The sequence below is a fragment of the Strix aluco genome, chromosome 5, assembly GCF_031877795.1.
Source record: "Strix aluco isolate bStrAlu1 chromosome 5, bStrAlu1.hap1, whole genome shotgun sequence".
NCBI classification, from domain to species: domain Eukaryota; kingdom Metazoa; phylum Chordata; class Aves; order Strigiformes; family Strigidae; genus Strix; species Strix aluco.
Window position 1 is genome coordinate 23240661 of NC_133935.1, and position 18302 is coordinate 23258962.

Consider the following 18302-nt stretch of genomic DNA (forward strand, 5'->3'; position numbering starts at 1 on the left):
GAATGGTATCTCATTTTCATATTTATGGATTTGTTTTTATTTCACATACCAATATGCATTTACTTGTTCAAGGGTATTTGTGTGTTATATGACTAATAGGTATATTTTTCTTAGCTAACAGCTTGAGCGGTATCTAGGGTTAATGTTTGTTAAGCTGGGTAATTATCACCTGTTTATGATTGTTCTTTCTCTTGAAATTTGACAGGCATTTCTTGAATCAGATAAAGCAAAAAATCAGCTTTTAGGCAGTGGTGAGCTGAAGCCAATCCAGTTACCTACATGGGCTGTTACAGCAATGAGGAAGCATATTAGTATGTGCAAGCAACAGTTCTGAGAAGTGTTCAATAGTGCTTTAAACTGGACACGGATGTTCAGAAATCAGAAAATTACAGAAGGGAGAGTGGCTTGTACAAATATTACTGTGAGTGAATGGACATGTACTATGATGGGTGATTACACACCACATGTTTATTAATGTAGATTTTTAATTTTTATGGTTTTATGAATAAAAATTGGGAAAGCAATACAACAAATGTTAACCTTTCACAGGACAACTGAAGAAGACTTCACAGTACAACATGAACACTGAGTGAAGCAGGAGCCCTCACATCATACCATAAGCCTTTTCTATTTTATCTCTCGTGCAATCATCTGTTGGAATAGAGACGACATGACTCTGCAGAATCTGAAGTAGGAGACAGGAGTGCAAAACTGCCTAAACACTTGAAAAAAGTTCATCATTTCTTTAGGAATATCAGAATTTCTGAATAACATTATTTTTATTTAAACAATTTTTGGTTTAATCTATTTGTATGTCAGAGTAATTTTAGGAGGCATCAATTTTCACTAGTTTCTGAAAGGCAACATCTGGGCTTTGGAACAATCTCTTTTCAGCTTTGAAAATTCTACCTCAAATTGCGTAGACATAAATGTTCAAAGTTTTTTGTGTTTTTTGTTTTTTAACATAATAGAAAGGCAATAATGTATTTATCCCATGTCATTTTATTTTCAAATTCTGTTTGCTTTTTCTTTCTTGGGCTCTCTAGGATTATTTGTTCCTGGTCCAAGAATGCACCTGTCATGTATAAACCCTCTGAAAGTGGGGGAGCACACACATGCATGTAAACAAAAAAATAGTAAAAATTCTAGACAGCTGGAATTAACCTGCTGGAAAGAAGATGTTTACATCTATTAGAGACATTGCTCTGCTGGAGTATATTTTTTTACACATATGCACACAGACACAAAAAATGTTTCACTGTGCCTGTAATTCTTAAAGGCGCACACAGGTTCTCTGAGGCCCCAATTCTGCTCTCACTAAAGTTATTTAGAGGCCAAATATTTCAGTGATGCAAGTTCAAGCTATGAATGGATATGCATACATACTTTACTAGCATGATCTGTTTTACCAGGAAGCATATAGTATACTTGTCAGTGTATGTGTTTATGTATTCCTGTGTTTATTTGCATTCTTTTATGAAGTGATAGACATGATGATAATGCACATGCAAGTGATGGTCAGAGCAAGGATTTATATAATAATGGTAGAATGATACTGTAAGTTCAGATGCGTAAACATCAGTGGATATATTGAAAATTATTTCATAAGTGCAATTATAAGTACATTTATTAGAAGCACGTGTATATGCAATATAAATTTATTATTCTGAATTTACCAACGGGGAAGTTCAGAGTGAAGTGGGGAAAAACAGAGACTCTTTTTTTTTATTTCCTTGTTTCTGGTTTGTTTGTGACTATACACAAACTCTGGTAAGGGAATGTTGTTGTTTAAAAAAAAAAAAATTAAAAATTCCATTTGTTGAGTTTGAAATGTAAGTAAGGAAAGAGAAGGCAAAGGAAAGGGAGCTTGAAGCTCAGTAGCTGTTTCTTTGGCACTTCCATTACTGAGCCATGACATGATGGAAGAGTGGGAAAAGCTGTGTCGTATTTTACCAAGATCTCAATCAAAAGAATGGCTTCTTGTACTGAAATCTGGGTGTCTTTTGGGAGGGAATTCATATTATTAATGTTGATTCTACTGAAAGTAATTAATCATTTAATAATGCTTGAAGAAAATTTTATGTCAGCTTGATTAGACAAAGAGTATGAGTGACCAAGAATAAGCTCCCTAAATTGCAAAAGTTTTAATATTAGCTAACTTTTTTCAGAATGAGCCCGTGCTTCCTCATATTTCTTTGTAAGATGTAAGTCATTCATAATTGTCATAATTTTAAAGCTTTTTCAACTCCTTGCCTTCATTTCACTCAATGTCAATGGAAATTAGGTATGCACGTCTGTGTGTGATGTATGGATTCCTTGTAGCATGCAGCACAGCTCTCCCACTCAGCGTCTGGAGACTGACTGACTTCTTTTCTGTCATTTTCAAGTATTAGTTTGTGAAATTTCAAGGCCTGAAATCTCTAATTATTTGACTAGATTCCTCTTTGCAGTTCAGCAGGCAGACGAGTGATGATTACCTCATGTCATAGTAATTGCGATAGTATTTTCAGCAGTGAGCAGTTACTAAAACTTTACGTGAAAATAAAACCAAAACTGCTATTCTGTTGTGACATGAGGACAAATATAAAATAATAATAAAAAGTTAAGAAGCAAGATGTATGGGAAGTTGAAGAGTGGGGGGAGGTACATTTCTAAAAGGTTGGGGGGGGGGGGTTAGGGTGGGGAAGGAAGCCAGAGTTAATTTGAGGATGCACTGGAAAATAAATGTGCTTGTGGATTTAATTCAGATTCATCCAAGCAGAGTCTTTTGCATGAAAGAAGCCAGTGATCAGGCTCAGTTTACTTGAAACATCAACAATGACTGCATCCTGCTGTTTCAAAGTTTGTGCTGATAGATGCTCATCGTCTTTGACACTGCACTATTACAGTTGTATGTTGCCTGTAGCGTTAACCACATTTTCACTATGTGCCTCTTCTAGTTTTGAGAAGTTCTCAAAAAATTCAGGTTTTGAAGTTTGATCTTTTAGAAGCATACTTTTCAGCAGAAGTAAAACCTGATCCTATAGTTTCTGGTTTGTAAACATGCTGTTAGATTTTTGGCTCTTTTAGTTGACATACTGACTAGTGGGGGGGGGGGCGGGGGGAAAGGCTTATGAAGTTGACAGGTACCAAACAAAAACAGGATACAGGTTCTCTTGCTAAAGCTGATTTTGAATGTGTGTCTCTGGGTAAATGAATGAACGTTCCTGCTTAACACCTGCTAGTTGCTGAACAAAACAGGAACAATAATGCAAAGACCTGTAGGAGATCTACAAAAGAATTGGGTGATATTCTTTGCAGTAATAGAATATAGTATCTTGATAGAAGTTCCTTCATCACCTTAAAAATTCTGTTTTGGTTGAAGGTTGGTTTGTTTCAGACTAGAATATTTCACTAAACAATTTAGTCATGCACAAAGATTCTTTCCCAGTTACCTGCCTCAAAAGGTCAATGAAAATCTTTGCATAATGCACATTGGGAACATTCAGTATGAACTTTTGGTTGCAACGTATTTTTCCTAGACTTGATTTTACAGTGGTTTTTCATGCATGAATTCCTTGTAAATGCAAGAAAATTGAGATGAGAAGTTTTAGTTGAGAGCATAGAGTTTACAGAAAGTACTTTTTGTCATTTTTCTATTAAAGAAAAACTTCACAAAATTTTTGTTAACAGTTTTTTGAAAGACATTTGTAACAACTTTCTTATTTGAGGGTTTCAAAACTTGTCAAAATTAAACCATTTACCACTGGAATTTTGAACAGTACCTTTTTCTCAAAAAACACAATATGTGGAATATCAGGTTTTCAGCCAAGCTGCTGATACTTTACTATATTTTAAAATGCAAACTTTAAAATAGATAGGGGATAGCATATTCCCTGCCTGTTTTCTATTCAGTCTTCTAAACTGGTGGACTAAAGAAAATTGTTAAAGTTACCCCATACACGGAGGAAATCTGGAAAGTAAAAGGGAAAAAGTGAGTTGGGTGAAATGGAAATTACTGGGTAGCCTTAACCACAGGTTTACTTGTGACAACTATAGTAATAGACAACTGCACAGAAACATTACACAGGTTGAGCCATGAAGATCTTGGTTTGTATTAACAAAAGTGACTTGTTCACCAAAACCCGTTTCAAATAACTCAACTTATTTGTAGCGTATGTACATTTTAAAAGATGGCTGATTGATACGATCTTAGAAAGTAATAATTAACAGATTATTCCGTCTCGGTGTGAGTGACAGATGAGAGCATGTTTCATGCACATTTTTTTTATTGATTAGCAGATTAGAGATGTTTGCTTCTTTTTTCTTTTTCTTTTTTTTTTTTTCATTGTAAAATTACTTTGGTAAAGAATTCTAAACCAGGCTGTAAATGACTCAAAGATATTGCCAAGTGAAGTCTGTTTTTAGTGGTATGTGTAGAAACAAGTTGGGTTTGCGGTTCCCAGTGGGACAGAGTGTAGGAGTCTGCCACCCTTACTCATGTTGAGTAATACTTATTACACAAGTAATCCTGTCAAAATGAACAGAGTTGGATTTTTTTTTTTTTTTTTTTTAAAGGTACTAGTTATTCAGTGTGCATAAATAATGAGTGAATTCGGGGCCAGAATGGAATGGAGGCAGTCATTAGTATTAACTTGCACCTTTTGCTTAGGCTGTCTGTAGATCATAGCTTCAGTAAACCTGGGAATATGAACCATCTTATTAGTACTAAATGTGTTCAGAGATGAGGCAGATGTATTGCTGACATTTTGGATAAGTTTGTGTTTGTGCATCTACATTTGTGTGTGTATGCTTACACATTAGCTATATGTAATACCGCTGCTGTCTGTAATCATAAGTATTTCCTCTGGAAACGCAGACTCTGCAGATTTCCAACATGTACTTTAATTAGAGGCAAGTATCCCTGCAGATCGGGGGAGAGTCAGTTTGAATCCCATTGAAGTTCCTGTGACTGGTTTAGCATATAGCATTTGGTTTGGAATCAGGCCATGTTAGCGAGTATGTTCCTGATGCTGTTGGTAGCTGGAATGACCCTCCACGCTGCTGCTGGAGGATCAGATCTGCTCGTCTTGTCCTTGTGCATCTCTTCAGAATGCAGCCCTGTGCCTGTCTCCGATGCACAAGGCTGAGTGATTTAAACTGTACCCATGAGAAAGACTTAGTTTATAGCTGCCAGAGAAACTCAAGAGGTGAACGTTTTCATGCCGATTCAGAAACTGGCTATGCGACTCCAGTCAGGCGCTGTCACGCCTAGTTATGGTGAGAAAACAACAATGCCTCTCTTGATAAGGGGGGAAAAAAAAGAAAGTCTTGCACAGTCAAAATTTTGACATACAATTTAAATCATCTCTCTACATCCTGTGGACTTGGAGCTGTCAAAAAGGCAAAGCCTGTGTTTGAATAGAAAAGCTTTTTATTTCTTTAAAAAGTGTACCAACTATAATTATCCATAACTATGCAGGCCTGTTTTAATGCTGTTTTATAATTACAGGTCTTAATGCTAGATTATACAAAGTCATTTATAAATAGTCAGAACACAGAGGGACTTTGGGAGTTTTTAACCTGTAGATTGCTGTGGGTTGTGGCAGCTGACGGGATTTTGCCTGTATATGTATAGGGTGAGCTGTGTAATGATTGATGAATCCCTTAATTAACTCCCAACAAGTTAAGATTTATGGCCTCATATCTTTTTCTCCTGACACATCTGTGTTTGTCACTTTTGAAGACATGGATAAGCCATTTCTCCAAGAGCTTTTGTGGGTATCTGAAATGCTTCTGAGGTATTTTGCTTAATGTAACAAGATTAGAGTTTTATGACATAAAATTTATGAAATGTTATGGCATGAGCAATCAGATTGGGATGGATGCTGGTTGTATGCTAGAGGGCACTATCTCCTTGAATACTGGATACCATTTTAGATTTGTTTTGGGTATACAATCATGTATGAAATGAACCAAAACCAATGAACAAATGGAAGTGTACTGGGAACACTTAAATGAGGTTCTGTTAAAAATAATAATAATTTTTAAAAAAAGAGCGCTGTGGAAATATCACTTTTGTGAGGCACTGAACTCGAGAAAAAAAACCCCAAAACTTAACAAACAAAATAATGTTATTTGGTAGCCTGAAATTATTTGGATGGAACTAATACTTGTAGATGACATGAGAAAACAATTCATGTGGATGCAGGGCAGCTCTTACTCTTTCCAGTGGGAAAATCTAGCCATGCTGAAGTCAGTCCAAAAACACTGAGATCAATAGACACAGGGTATCAGTTTAAGCCTACAAAGAGTCTGTTGTAAATTGAAGGGGAGTAAAGAAATACGTGGAGAAGCTATTGTAAGATGAATCGCGTCAAATATTTGTGGGATGAGTGAGTTAAAGGAGTGAGATTTTACTTCCCTGAAAAAAAAAATTCTTGCTACCAGAAAAAGTGTTTATTTAATGAAAATTTAACAAAAGGCATTTTTTTTACTGCAATTTCTGCATATTAAGAAGCCTTTCCAAAAAATAGAAAAAAGAGTCCCTTTACAAGAAACAGGGTCGTATTTGAGTTCCTCACCAGAACTAAATCTTCAGTTCCATCCTAACCACTGATAAAAATCAAGTATGGGGATACATTTCATAACTCTGATGTGTCTCTTCAGTGGGCTGAGTACTGACTGCGTCCCACTGTGTCTGAACCTTGCAGATTTAGGTTGTCTTAAAAGTTACTATTGTTTATGTTCAGTAGAAATGATTAATGACACTTCAAAATGCAACTCTTCTTGCAAGTCTTAAGTTGCAGCAGATTTCATCTGCAGAGACACCCTTTTAGATTCAGAATCTGGTCCACTGTACTGCTACTTTCCTGAGAGTTATATCTTGGGGTTTTTGTTGTTTTTTTCTTTTTTTTTTTTTTTTTTTTTAAATCCTATCCATAAGTTGATGTTTCAGGAAGTCGATGTTTCCTCTCTCATTGATAATCTTCTTTCAGAGGGGTGTAACTGAAAACCCTTCTGAGTTTAAACTAGTTAGAGGAAAAGATCTTCAAGTCGTGTAAGTGGTAAACTGTCGTGTTATCATTGAAGGTAGTTCCAGGATATTTTCAGTCCTTTGTTAAGATGGGATAGTTCCAGTCCTTCAGTAGACCTGTATCTGTTTAAAAAAAGCTCAGTTTCAGGTAACGTTGTTTCTCAGAATTTAGCTGTTTCCCTTTCCTTATTGTTTATAATGGGAACTCCGGTTGCATCTCGGATACAGAATCTGTTAAGACCTAGTATTAGCTCAGCAGGAAAATGAAGATGTATGAAAAGATAATTCAAGGATACATGGTGTGGGAGCATTTTAAATTCAGAAGAGGGACCAATAGAGCTGTAGAAATAATGAAAGACCATCTGTGAATGAATTTACATTGTATGATGTTGTTTTCTGCTCATGAACCTATCAGAGGTTTGATCCTTTGCTGCTATAGGCTTTGATAGTTATTGTCCTTTTGGAAGACATTTCCATAAGTAGATATAGATTTATTTAGTTACTTAAATCTTCCATTTTCTTGTGGAAATTTCCCAGATGTTTGTAAGGAGTAATTTCTGCAAAACTCCAATGTTTGTGGTTGATGTTAGAGGGGATGATGAGATTTCTGAAAGGCCAGATTATGCCTAACTCATGTTGGCTATGGACAGAGCTACCTGAAAACAAATTGCAGTCGTCATCTGAGCTGTGTGACCCTTATCTAGGGTTGTGAATCCATTTTGTTGAGTGTTGTAGTCACTTGGAAAAGTAATGCAGAGTAGATCCTTAACTTCACTGCCTTAGACATTTTAGCAATTTGTTAGCCTTCTAGCATTGTGATGGGCATGTGGCTTGTAATTTAAACTGGATCTTTTAAGAGCTGCATGAGGAAGGAAAAAGTTTATTCTTCCCATTCTAGTATCACTGTAGATTGGCCTACAGTCCAACCCATAGATTTTTGTTTTAGATCAAAACTATAATAATCTCTGTTATTGCTAGTGCATAGAGGTGGTCACCTCTATTGCCTTCCTTGCCTGTTTTTATAAAATTCCCCACAGAAAATGGTATCGCCCCTGTTGGGAACAGTGACAAGCAGAAGGCAGGGATGATTTGCGGTGTGGTAGTGTGCTAACTGAACACAGTAAAGGAAACTGTATATTAATTTACAAAGTTAGCAGAAGAGCTTTATTTCAACATGATAGTCAAACTCTCCTTGTGAAGCAATGTGACAGAATCTGGGTTAACAGGAGTAGGAGTTTTTAACACAATTGGGGTATATAGTATATAATACAAAGCAAGGCATCCTCTCTCTCTATTTTTTTTTGTCAAAGTGAATTGTAGTGGAGATTTTTGTAGATCGTTTAAAATATTTTCAGTGATCTTACCGAATAGAAGTGTCCTAAAGTATAGAACATTATTGTGGAATAATTGACTAATGATTTTATATCCCTCTCTTTTTGTTTGCCAAAATTGAGACAACTGCTTTGTGCTGATTTTCAGAAAGCGAGAGTTTGTAAAAACACAAGCTTCTATTAAGGCAGCATTGAATTGAGTAACCAAAATGTTACACTCAAAATCAATAGCAAATGTGTATCTTGATGCAGTGCAATGCAGAATATGAATAATTCACATTAACTTCAGGAGGGAGTTGCATGGTGTCTGCAGAAGAAAAGCTCGGGATCTGTCATGTCAAACATAGCTGTAAAATACTGAATTCAGTGGGCTACTAGAAAACTGCCAGTAAGAGTCTTATCTGGTGATCTCTGTCTTTATACATATGCTTCACTGCAGACACGTAGGTGGGAAAGCCTAAAAGACAGAATTCAGGTAGGATGTATGAAGTGTTAGTCTGTTGGACTAAGTCAAACATTAATAGAAAATACAGATTGCTTCTCTATGTACAGGCAATAGGTGGTGTTCAGAACAGGCGATGTGCAGCTGAGTGTAGGTTCTGCTAGGGATTTTTTTGTCTGAGGTTTTTTTTTGTTGTTGTTTTTTTTTTAAATATAATCTAACTTGGCTCAGGAGGCAAAGCTCAAAATGAGATCATTAGAAACAAAATAAGTCCTAACAAAGGGCTGTTTAAAGTCACTGTTTGTTTTCAGACCCAGTTGACTGCTGCTAAGAACCATTTCGTGCTCAATATGCCAAATCGTATGGACATGCTCCACCTCACAGCAGCCCCACACATGGTTCAAGAGGCTGCTGGGCTTTTGAAATGCAGTCCTTCAACTGTGAAGTGGAAAATCAAAATGGGGTAATTAGAATCATAAATACTAGATTTTTGAGGAGGAGCAGTATTACTTCAGCCTGTCTTTTCAACTTTTACATACAATAGTCTTGAGTTTCCTTGTTCATAACTTCCTATTTTCCATGAAATATTCCTCTTTTTTTTCTTTCTTTCTTCTTTTGACTATGCCTATAGATTTTCTTATTTCTCATTCCACTCCCTCTTACAGATGCCCCTGCTTAGCACAGTGGCCCATTATGCCATCCATGCATACACCCCGATTTTCATGAACAATGTTGCTGTAATTAATCCCAGAAGTCTTCTGCATTTTAGTACTTCACTGGACCCCTCTATTTTGAAGACCAAGCTGGAAGTGTTCTGGGTTCAGGCTGTCCTTTAAGATTTTCAGTAGTGCCCGGTTTGGATGAAAACTGGATTTTCCAATGACATAAGGATTCTTTCAGTCTTAGTTTCTAAAAGTTGAACATACACATAGGCTATCAGGACAGTGTTATCAGACAGTCTCAAAACATTCAGAATGTGGGCCTGAATTTTAAGTCAAGATTTGTGTGTGATTTTTACAATATGTGCTCTACTTATTTTCCTTGTGTATCCTTTTTTATATAGATACAGATGTAAGTTACATTTACACGTGTGTTTTCCTGATCTGGCTATAGGTAGGAAGTATAGGGTATCTTGGTAGCAAATCTTCATTCACTTAGTGCAACCCTGAATTTGTGTTTTCAAAAAGCTTAGATTATTAATGTTCAAATGTTTAATTGCTTAACTATCCCAGATCTGCGAACCTGAAAAGATTCTTGCAATATGACTATAACACTCTGTTGTTCATATGGGTGAAGTTTTATAAACACAGACGTTCTGGCTTGCTAGCAAGTTATTTTATTGTATTTTATTTTACTTTTTTTATCAGTTAGGGTTAAATACATGCAGATGATTATTCCTTAAAAGCTAAGTTGACAATAGCTTGTATCAGGAGACATTCTATCTTCTTATAGTCTCTTGCAAATGCAAAACCAGATGGGTATTTTTTTAAAGGAATTGCATTTCTTTATACACACTCGTCTTAGGTGAATTTTCATGTTTAAGAAGCCAGAATACAAGAGAGTGCTATATTAGTGTATTATTCTCACAACAAACAAGCCACTGTTCTGTTGCTACCTGCTTGGCCATTGTTCCCAATTGTGTATGCTTTGCAGTGGTATTTGGATGGTTTCCTGCTCTCTGCCAGCACAAAAAAGGCATTTCTGTTACAATGGCCCCTAACCACACAATGACGGCATTAAGGATTTATTTGGAGGTTTCATTATTTTCTCCTCTTTTGTTCCTTCCAGGATGTCTTCCAAGCGACCAGCCTCTCCGTATGGGGAAGCAGATGGAGAGGTAGCCATGGTGACAAGCAGACAGAAAGTGGGAGAAGAGGAGAGTGACGGGCTCCCAGCCTTTCACCTTCCCTTGCATGTGAGTTTTCCCAACAAGCCTCACTCTGAGGAATTTCAGCCAGTTTCTCTGCTGACGCAAGAGAACTGTGGCCATAGGACTCCCACTTCTCAGCACAACACAATGGTAGGTTTGCTAATGGTCTATTGTGCTTACATCCATTCTTTGAATTCTGCCTCTACAGTAGCTTGGCATCCAGATCTGTACTTTATGGAGTGTACAATGCACAGTTACACGTACAGAACATGCTACAATAATATGAAAGCTTTGACCTAGCTGGACTGCCTTTACCCTCTGCTACAAATGCTAAATCACTTGCAGTGCAAGCTCTGCTTTTCCTCACCTTTGCCTGCTGGCATTTAGGGTGCTAAAATTTTTTAGCTACAGTGATGTGAATTTGAAGTGTATGTGTTCAGCAAACAGTAAATGATTTTGAAACACTGTAAGTGAGAGTCATGTTTGGCGTGGTGTCTGAAATATCACCCCAATGCCGATTTTATGCAATAGTAAGGCACGGAAGTCTGTATAAAGGGTAGAAAAAGCAACTTTGGATTTTGCTGGTTTTAAAGATTCACGTCTGATGTGTGTTTCGCATGCCACAGCTACCTACAAGAAAATTTGCTGTGCTTATGGAATTAAATCAGCCTGCTACTTTTTTCACTTGTGAATTCCCACCTTTTTGTGCACTTTACAAATGACACTGTGCACTTAATTCCTTACATTTAGCAGCCTGCTGGAAGTCCAGAACTGGTTTTATCTAAAAGCAGACAAACAAAAAGAACAAAAAGCAGTGCAGTGTTCCTCACTAGTATTGTAGTGTCACTACTGTAACATGATGTGTTTGGGCCCTTCGTGCTGACTACCATAGAACATTTTTATAAAGGTTGAAAGGTGCAGGGAAAGGCTTTGAAACCCCGGGACTTAGGCACCTCGGCAAAACTGTCTATTGTGAACACACTTCCACAGCTCTTGCCTGTTTACAAATTGACTGTAACTTTTCTGTTAGTCCCCCACTTTGACAAGGGCACTGACAATTTCACTTTAAGTGAAGATAATGAATGGACCTGCATATCTGAAGGCTTTTAAAAAAGCCTAGGTGATAGTGTATTCTCATAAAAGCCTGCAAGAACTTCATAGTGGTATTTAAGCCCTTACAGCTCATTATGCATATGTAACAAGCCCTAAGTAAAAAGCCTTAGGGATTATTATTTCTCATAGGACCAAGTCACTGGATATTCACTGAAACTGCTCTCTTAGACAAAATAACCCACTGATTCTGATCCATTTTTCTTCCTTTCTGGTCTACTGCTTAAGTTCAAACAGTGGTTTAGAATACTTAATTTTGCTTTGTCCTATTGCAACTTTAAATGAAGAAAGAACATCATTGGAAAAATTAAGCATGGGCAGACATATTATCTTTTTCTAGCTTGTTTGCTTCTCATCCTTTATCGTATGTTTTATGGAGATGTAATTCATTAATATACAGTTCCAGCTAATGGGATGTTAGGCTATGTAACCGGTGTATGAGCTTTGCTGTATCTTGGCCTATTTTAAGAGAATGTACTGAAGATAAGGGGTTGTTCCTGACAACATTTAAGTCAGTAGAGAACCTTGTGATGACACCAGTAGTGTAGAATCAGACCCTAATGAAATTAAAACTCATTGTCTTCTAAGGAGCCCAACAGGAGTATTTCAGCTATGCCTTGATGAAACACTTCTCTTTAACTGATTTTTAATTAACTTCTTTATTCATTTATAGTTTTTAAGACCAAGAAGTTTAGCTAATCATCTAGTGTGGCTTCCTGCTATGAAGGCTATATTTAATGTGAAGTCAAAACAGCGTGTTCTGTCTCTTTGTAATAGAAGGCATTATTTCATGTTTCAGACAGTTTTGCTGTAGTAGTGAGATGCTGTAGGCTTCTCTGAAGCATGTTTGGGGGATTGTAGGAACTGGTTTTGTGTTCATACGTGTTTAAGAAAATTGCCAGTTTGTATGAATATGACATTTTGGTAATATCTCTGTTTTAGTGAGGAGTGTCTTGTAAAAATCATCATCCAGGTAGGTCAGAAAGCATGTAACCTATGTGTCTCCAGAAAGAAGGAAGTGATCAGTGTAAATGAGTAAAATATACGTAATCACTCCCTCTGCTGTTGTGGTAGGTAGTTATAAGAAGTAACTGAACCTAGTGCTTGGATAACTTTTAGATGACTTCAATTTGGGTGATTAGCAGTTATGAAAGTCATTCCCAAAGGGTATTCACTTTGGTAGCATTACAGAGGTCATTTTTATACTGTTTGAATTGACATTCTGTGCTATTTTAGTCTCTGGGAAGCAAATCCGGGTGTATGTACATGTGCACACACCACCACACAGTGCGGTCCAGTAGACTTTTATTGATAAACTCCAACAGTGTGCTTCACACTTCTTAACAGCTTGTCAGCTGTACTACTACACCTACTGACTGAGTCTGCAAGTGACTGTGGGGTTCTCGTTTTGCAGCCACATGCTGTCCTTGCAGGGTACACCTTTACAGATCTCTCCAGTGTCCAGTAAGGCAGGATTAGACATTTAGCCAGTCCGAAATCATTTAGTGCATCACCCTGGTGCATTCCTCTAAACTATACTGCTTTGTGTGTGATTGTTGGCTAAGACACTTCTCTGAAGGGATTCTTAGATAGACATGGTATAGATCCGGAGAGATCTTTCTGTGTTAGCTACATGTACAACACCCATTTGGCTTAAGGAACAATCTCACAGAAGAAAGCCACAGCCAAAGGATCTGGAAGAGGTATGGAATTACACAGCTTTGTCTCATCAGTAGGCTGCATAGCTGAATTCCTCTTGTCACCACAGCCATCCCTGCTTCCTCATATTCTGCCTATTGGCACTGGGTCATGAAGGTGCAGTTAGGAAAACAATTTCAACCTTGAGAATCAATTTCTTGGCCTCACTTTTCTAGCTGCTAATTGACCCTCTGTTTCATAGGTTACTTCCAGCTGTGCTTCCTTTTACAAGTCCTGCCAGCTGGGACATCCTAAGATCCTTAAGGTAGAGAGCTGATTGAACCAGAGCGACAACTCAACAGTTTACCCGACTTAGACTTTTGAAAATTTACCATGTTGCACTTTACGAAGCTGTAACAACTGCTAACATAGAGACACAGCTCAGAATGCTGGGTAAATTTTTATAAAAGGAGGGCAAAATCCCTGGAAAGAAATCTTCAAACCTAACCAAAATTGGCAAAAAGCTGCAAAACCCATCTTTCCATCAAAATGAACAGGGTATTTCTGAGGATGTGGGAACTGCAGCCAGAGAAAGGTTAGTGCAGTGGGCACAACCAGGAATGCAGGAGGCTCCATCAGGAAATGCTTTTTACTGTGAGGGTGACTGAGCATAGGAACATGTTGCCCAGGGAGGTTGTGGAGTCTCCATCCTTGGAGATATTCAAAAGCCATCTGGACACAGTCCTGGGCAGCTGACTCTAGGTGACCCTGCTTGAGCAGGGGTGTTGGACCAGATGACCTCCAGAGGTGCCTTCCAACCTCAACCATTCTGTGGTTCTGTGAAAGGCAGGGGCAACTCTATCCCAAACTCTCTTCCTCTTGATAGAAGAAACTAGATACTTATTTTAAGTAGGAAAGCTCTTCCACTGATAAGAAAAGAAACAATAATTTATCAGACTGAAACCAAAGGCTTAGTAGAAAATGCAAGACAAATCATTCGACTTAGAATATATCTGAGTCCCCTTAGGATGTTCATAGCAGGCCAGAAGCTTAGTGGGGAAACACTTGAGGATTACAGTATCAGTCAATGCCTCTTTTGAAGAAAGCTATTAAGGCTACAGTATTTGAATAGCACAGATAGTTGTCAGCTCATCTAAGTTATGAGGGTTTGTTTTATTTATTTCTGTCTGCCTTACCATGTTGCTTTTATAACCTCTCAAGACGACTGATCTCACCAGCCATGTCTGTGTGCTAATTTCTGAAAGTAAGAGATGTCAAGGCTGAAAGCACTGTTTAAAATATACCATGGGCACATTATGCTGTGGTCAAATTTGACCATTCTTCTTAACTGTAGAATATCAATCAAATGCTGGATGAGATTAAAAAAAAAAAAAAAAAGGAAATTCTGACCAAAAGATCAAACTGGTAAGGTGTAATTTTGCCACTGTCCAGTTGTTCCAAACTGTGTGACTGCACTGCTAGCCCATGTTTGTCCTTCACTTTCAGTGGGATTTAGAATTCATTTTCAGCAGTGCTTTAAATTGATAGCAAATATTGCAGTGCACTCTTAAGTAGCTTTATTGCTTCACACTAAAAAATCTTGCATTTCTGTGGTGAATGAAGTTATTCCTCTGTAATTTGGGAATAATATTAAGAAATTTTGGTCATATTAAGAATAACAGTACTACTGGTCAAAGAGCTTGCCAACACATTGCTTCATGCTTTTCCTCCACTTGTCCAAAATAAAAGATTGTTTAATGCTGCCTTTGAATTGTTTTATCATATACATCCTGGCCTGCACTTCACCTGTTGGTCTGGGATTGTCACCATGTGAATAGTATTGGATCAGAACAACATGTGGCTACAGCACTTAGCTATTATTCAGAAGTTGCAAAGAGAATGGAAATCTGAATGCATATAGCTTTTTAAAAGTCAAATAGGACTCTAATTATACTGAGCTAAAGAATGTCTATTTAAAAAAAACCACAGTGGTTTTAGAGAAATTTTAATTTCCAGTGTACCTTTGTGCATCAAGCTTAGGATAAGTTATTGTGATGGTACAATGCACAGTGTTGTGAACACCAGTGCCGTTATTGTGCCAGCTCTAATAATGAGAATTTCATTGTTTGGGGAGAGCAGTCTCCTACACTCTAGACAAAAGTGTAATTACTTTTGAACGATGTGGAATGTGCTCAGTTTAATAGCACGGAGAATAGATTCACAGAGATTCAGATAAAGCTAGCTTGGAAGCCATATGTGCAATGTGGCAGTATGAAATTGTTAGCAGGCACCATAATTACAACACACACACACGCACATACAATTTCACAGTTTAAACTATAAACTGTTGTTTTGGTAAGAGATAGGCTTATCTGAACAAGACTAGTTCAATTAAAACAAAGTAGAAACAGTGGTAAGTTTGCATTTGTCTTTTTTCATGTTCTTTCCTTCCTCTTTTAATGGCAAATAGATATTTATAAGATGATGAAATTGCATTGTTACAAACATTGCATCATAAATGTCATCACCAAAGTAGCACATGAAAGCCGTTTCTACAGATACAATTTCAGTTTTGATCTTTTCAATCTTTACACTTGCACTGTTTCAGAGAATGATTCTGCAGGCTATTAGGAAAGGGAACAAAGAAGAATCAGCCAGGACCCATCAAACAGCTGTAGAAGTTTCCTACTACATCATTTAGTCCAAACCCTAGAAAACTCTCTGCAGCCCTTAAGAACCAGTTGTGATGGAACCAGAAAAAGTTTTGATGCCTTTCATATCTGCCTGACAAAATATCTTCCATTTAAGTTATTATAACCTGCCTGTCCTCCTTGTCATGATCTGTATTCTCCTGCCTCTCCAATCCTGTCCCATCTATGTATGTAATGTTTATAGTATTGAGCAATTACTTGCAAACTACTTGTTGTGCAGGTCCTATATAGGGTGGGTAAATGGTAAAAAAGTCTTTTCATTCTTCAGGTGAGGCAGGGATCAAAGCTGTAGTGCAATTTGGGAGCAGTCTGATAATTTGTGGAAGTTCCCTTGGTTTGTTCTACCACTCTTAATATAGTGAGTTTTGCTTACTTGTGGCTATGGAGGACCAGAGTGGATGTATCATTCCAGCTGAAGTCAATGGGCAGAAGGACTGCCTGAATTTTGAGATGACCCACCGGTGTTTAGATCAGACTCTGAAAGGTCCAAAGGTTGGTTAGGGGACAATAAATAAGTAATGAAGTAGGAAAATATTTTTTTTTTCCCAATCAGGAGAGTTAGAACTACATTTAAAACAATAAATTAACAAATCAAGTCCAGACTTACCATCTATAAATTGCCTGAAATACAGGGTGCAGATGACTGTAGTTTTTAAAGGCCATGAAGAGAAGTGGAAACAGCAGTTGTTTGTTTTTGCTGAAGATCATCTTACTGTGAAGCAGTCACGTTTTTAATGGATTCATTTGAATGCAGTTAAGCAGAAAATAATCAACAGAAAAGTAAACACCTTTGTTTTATAGAAGTGCTGGGAACTGTATGTATCCATTGTTTGCAAGTGATTATATGCCTAGGAATCAATTCATTGACTTCATACTGGAAAATATCTTTATTTAAGCTTCTTGCATAAATACTAGTAAAATCTTATTCAAGTGAACAGCTGAAAAATTCCACAGGAAAAAAGATAGGTAAAACCATAAAACCCACAGTTGGTAGAAATATTTGAACCAGATGGTCTGTCTTAAAATGAACAGAAAAGACCTATAAAGTGCAGTATGAAAAAAAAAAAAAAAGCGTAACCCTTAAAAGAAAAAAAACTTGGTCATCTTTCTAAGCAAACTAATCTGCCCTAGGACATGCACAGTGGACACAGTTGTTTCATTCCAAATTAATATCTCAATCCAGACTGCCTTCAGTAGGTAGCTCAGTTTGGGATTACACACATTTACTAGGATCTGCTAGGTAATTTTGCTGAGGATTGTACATTTTTACTGGAAATAGTGCATTGGCGTCAGCTCTTCCAGGTCAGCCTAATGGTACGTGCAGCTTGCATGGCTTGGAAGTGTAGCAGCGTGCCCACAGCAGCACATTGCAGCCAGTACCCAGAAGACTAGGACAATGATGTCTTCCAGAGGGAGGTAGGAAGTACCACAGATTTGGAACAAAATTTTGAAGCTACCAATTTGAGGAGCACTGATGAAGACTAGGGTATGGAGAAAGCCTCAGCAGGACTGAGAGATTAGTTATAGCAACAGTGTAAAGAGACTGCATTTAAGTGTTTCTACTTCTTGATACAGCTTTTGCTTTCAGTAGTCAATCCCTAGCTGTGAAATAGCCTAGGTAAGGATCTATGGCATCTGCATCCTCCTGGAACTCAAACAGTAGCTGTGAACTTCATAGAGCTTCTTCAGTCCAGGTCCATCACCTATGGCACTCTGCACAAATTTATTCTGAAATACTGCCTTTTCTTTGTTGACAGTGAATCTCTACAGTAGGCAGTGAGGCAGAAACTCTGCTGCCAATTAAACACCCAGTTCTCCATGGTTCTGGAAAGAGAAGACAGCAGAAATTTAGTTAAGTTTTCATTATTTCACTTTCAACTAATGGGTTTATCTCCTTTGGCCAAGCTTCTGTGCTGTTAAGAAGTTTGTGGCCATAGGCTGGCAGTGTAACTACTATCAGAATAGAGAGCAGCATACCAGGCTTTTGTATTCTTATCCTACATGTGCCTCAAGGCAAGGTGGCACGTGGGAATGTGATCCAGTTTTGCACCCTACACCGTGTGAACTACTACTTTTGCACACCACCTTGACTCATTTTTGCTTCAGTAGTTGCCCATTCATTTTAGACCTTCCAGAACATTTTCCCCGTGTGCTTTCTGTCTGCTGCATATGCTTTTCACATCCA

At 37.6% G+C, this 18302-nt stretch overlaps 1 protein-coding gene across 12 annotated transcripts in view; it reads left to right on the forward strand.

Annotated features, from left to right (window-relative positions):
• SOX5 (SRY-box transcription factor 5) overlaps positions 1 to 18302 on the forward strand; it is a 297407-nt gene that overhangs the window by 28667 nt on the left and 250438 nt on the right. For 9 of the 12 annotated variants that reach the window (XM_074826380.1, XM_074826377.1, XM_074826379.1 and 6 more), the window contains exon 2: positions 10577 to 10808. In XM_074826380.1, the coding sequence (XP_074682481.1) occupies positions 10578 to 10808 (231 nt within the window). In that variant the 5' untranslated portion in view covers position 10577. The remainder of the gene's footprint in view (positions 1 to 10576; positions 10809 to 18302) is intronic. The other 3 variants (XM_074826384.1, XM_074826387.1, XM_074826388.1) reach the window with 1 other exon arrangement.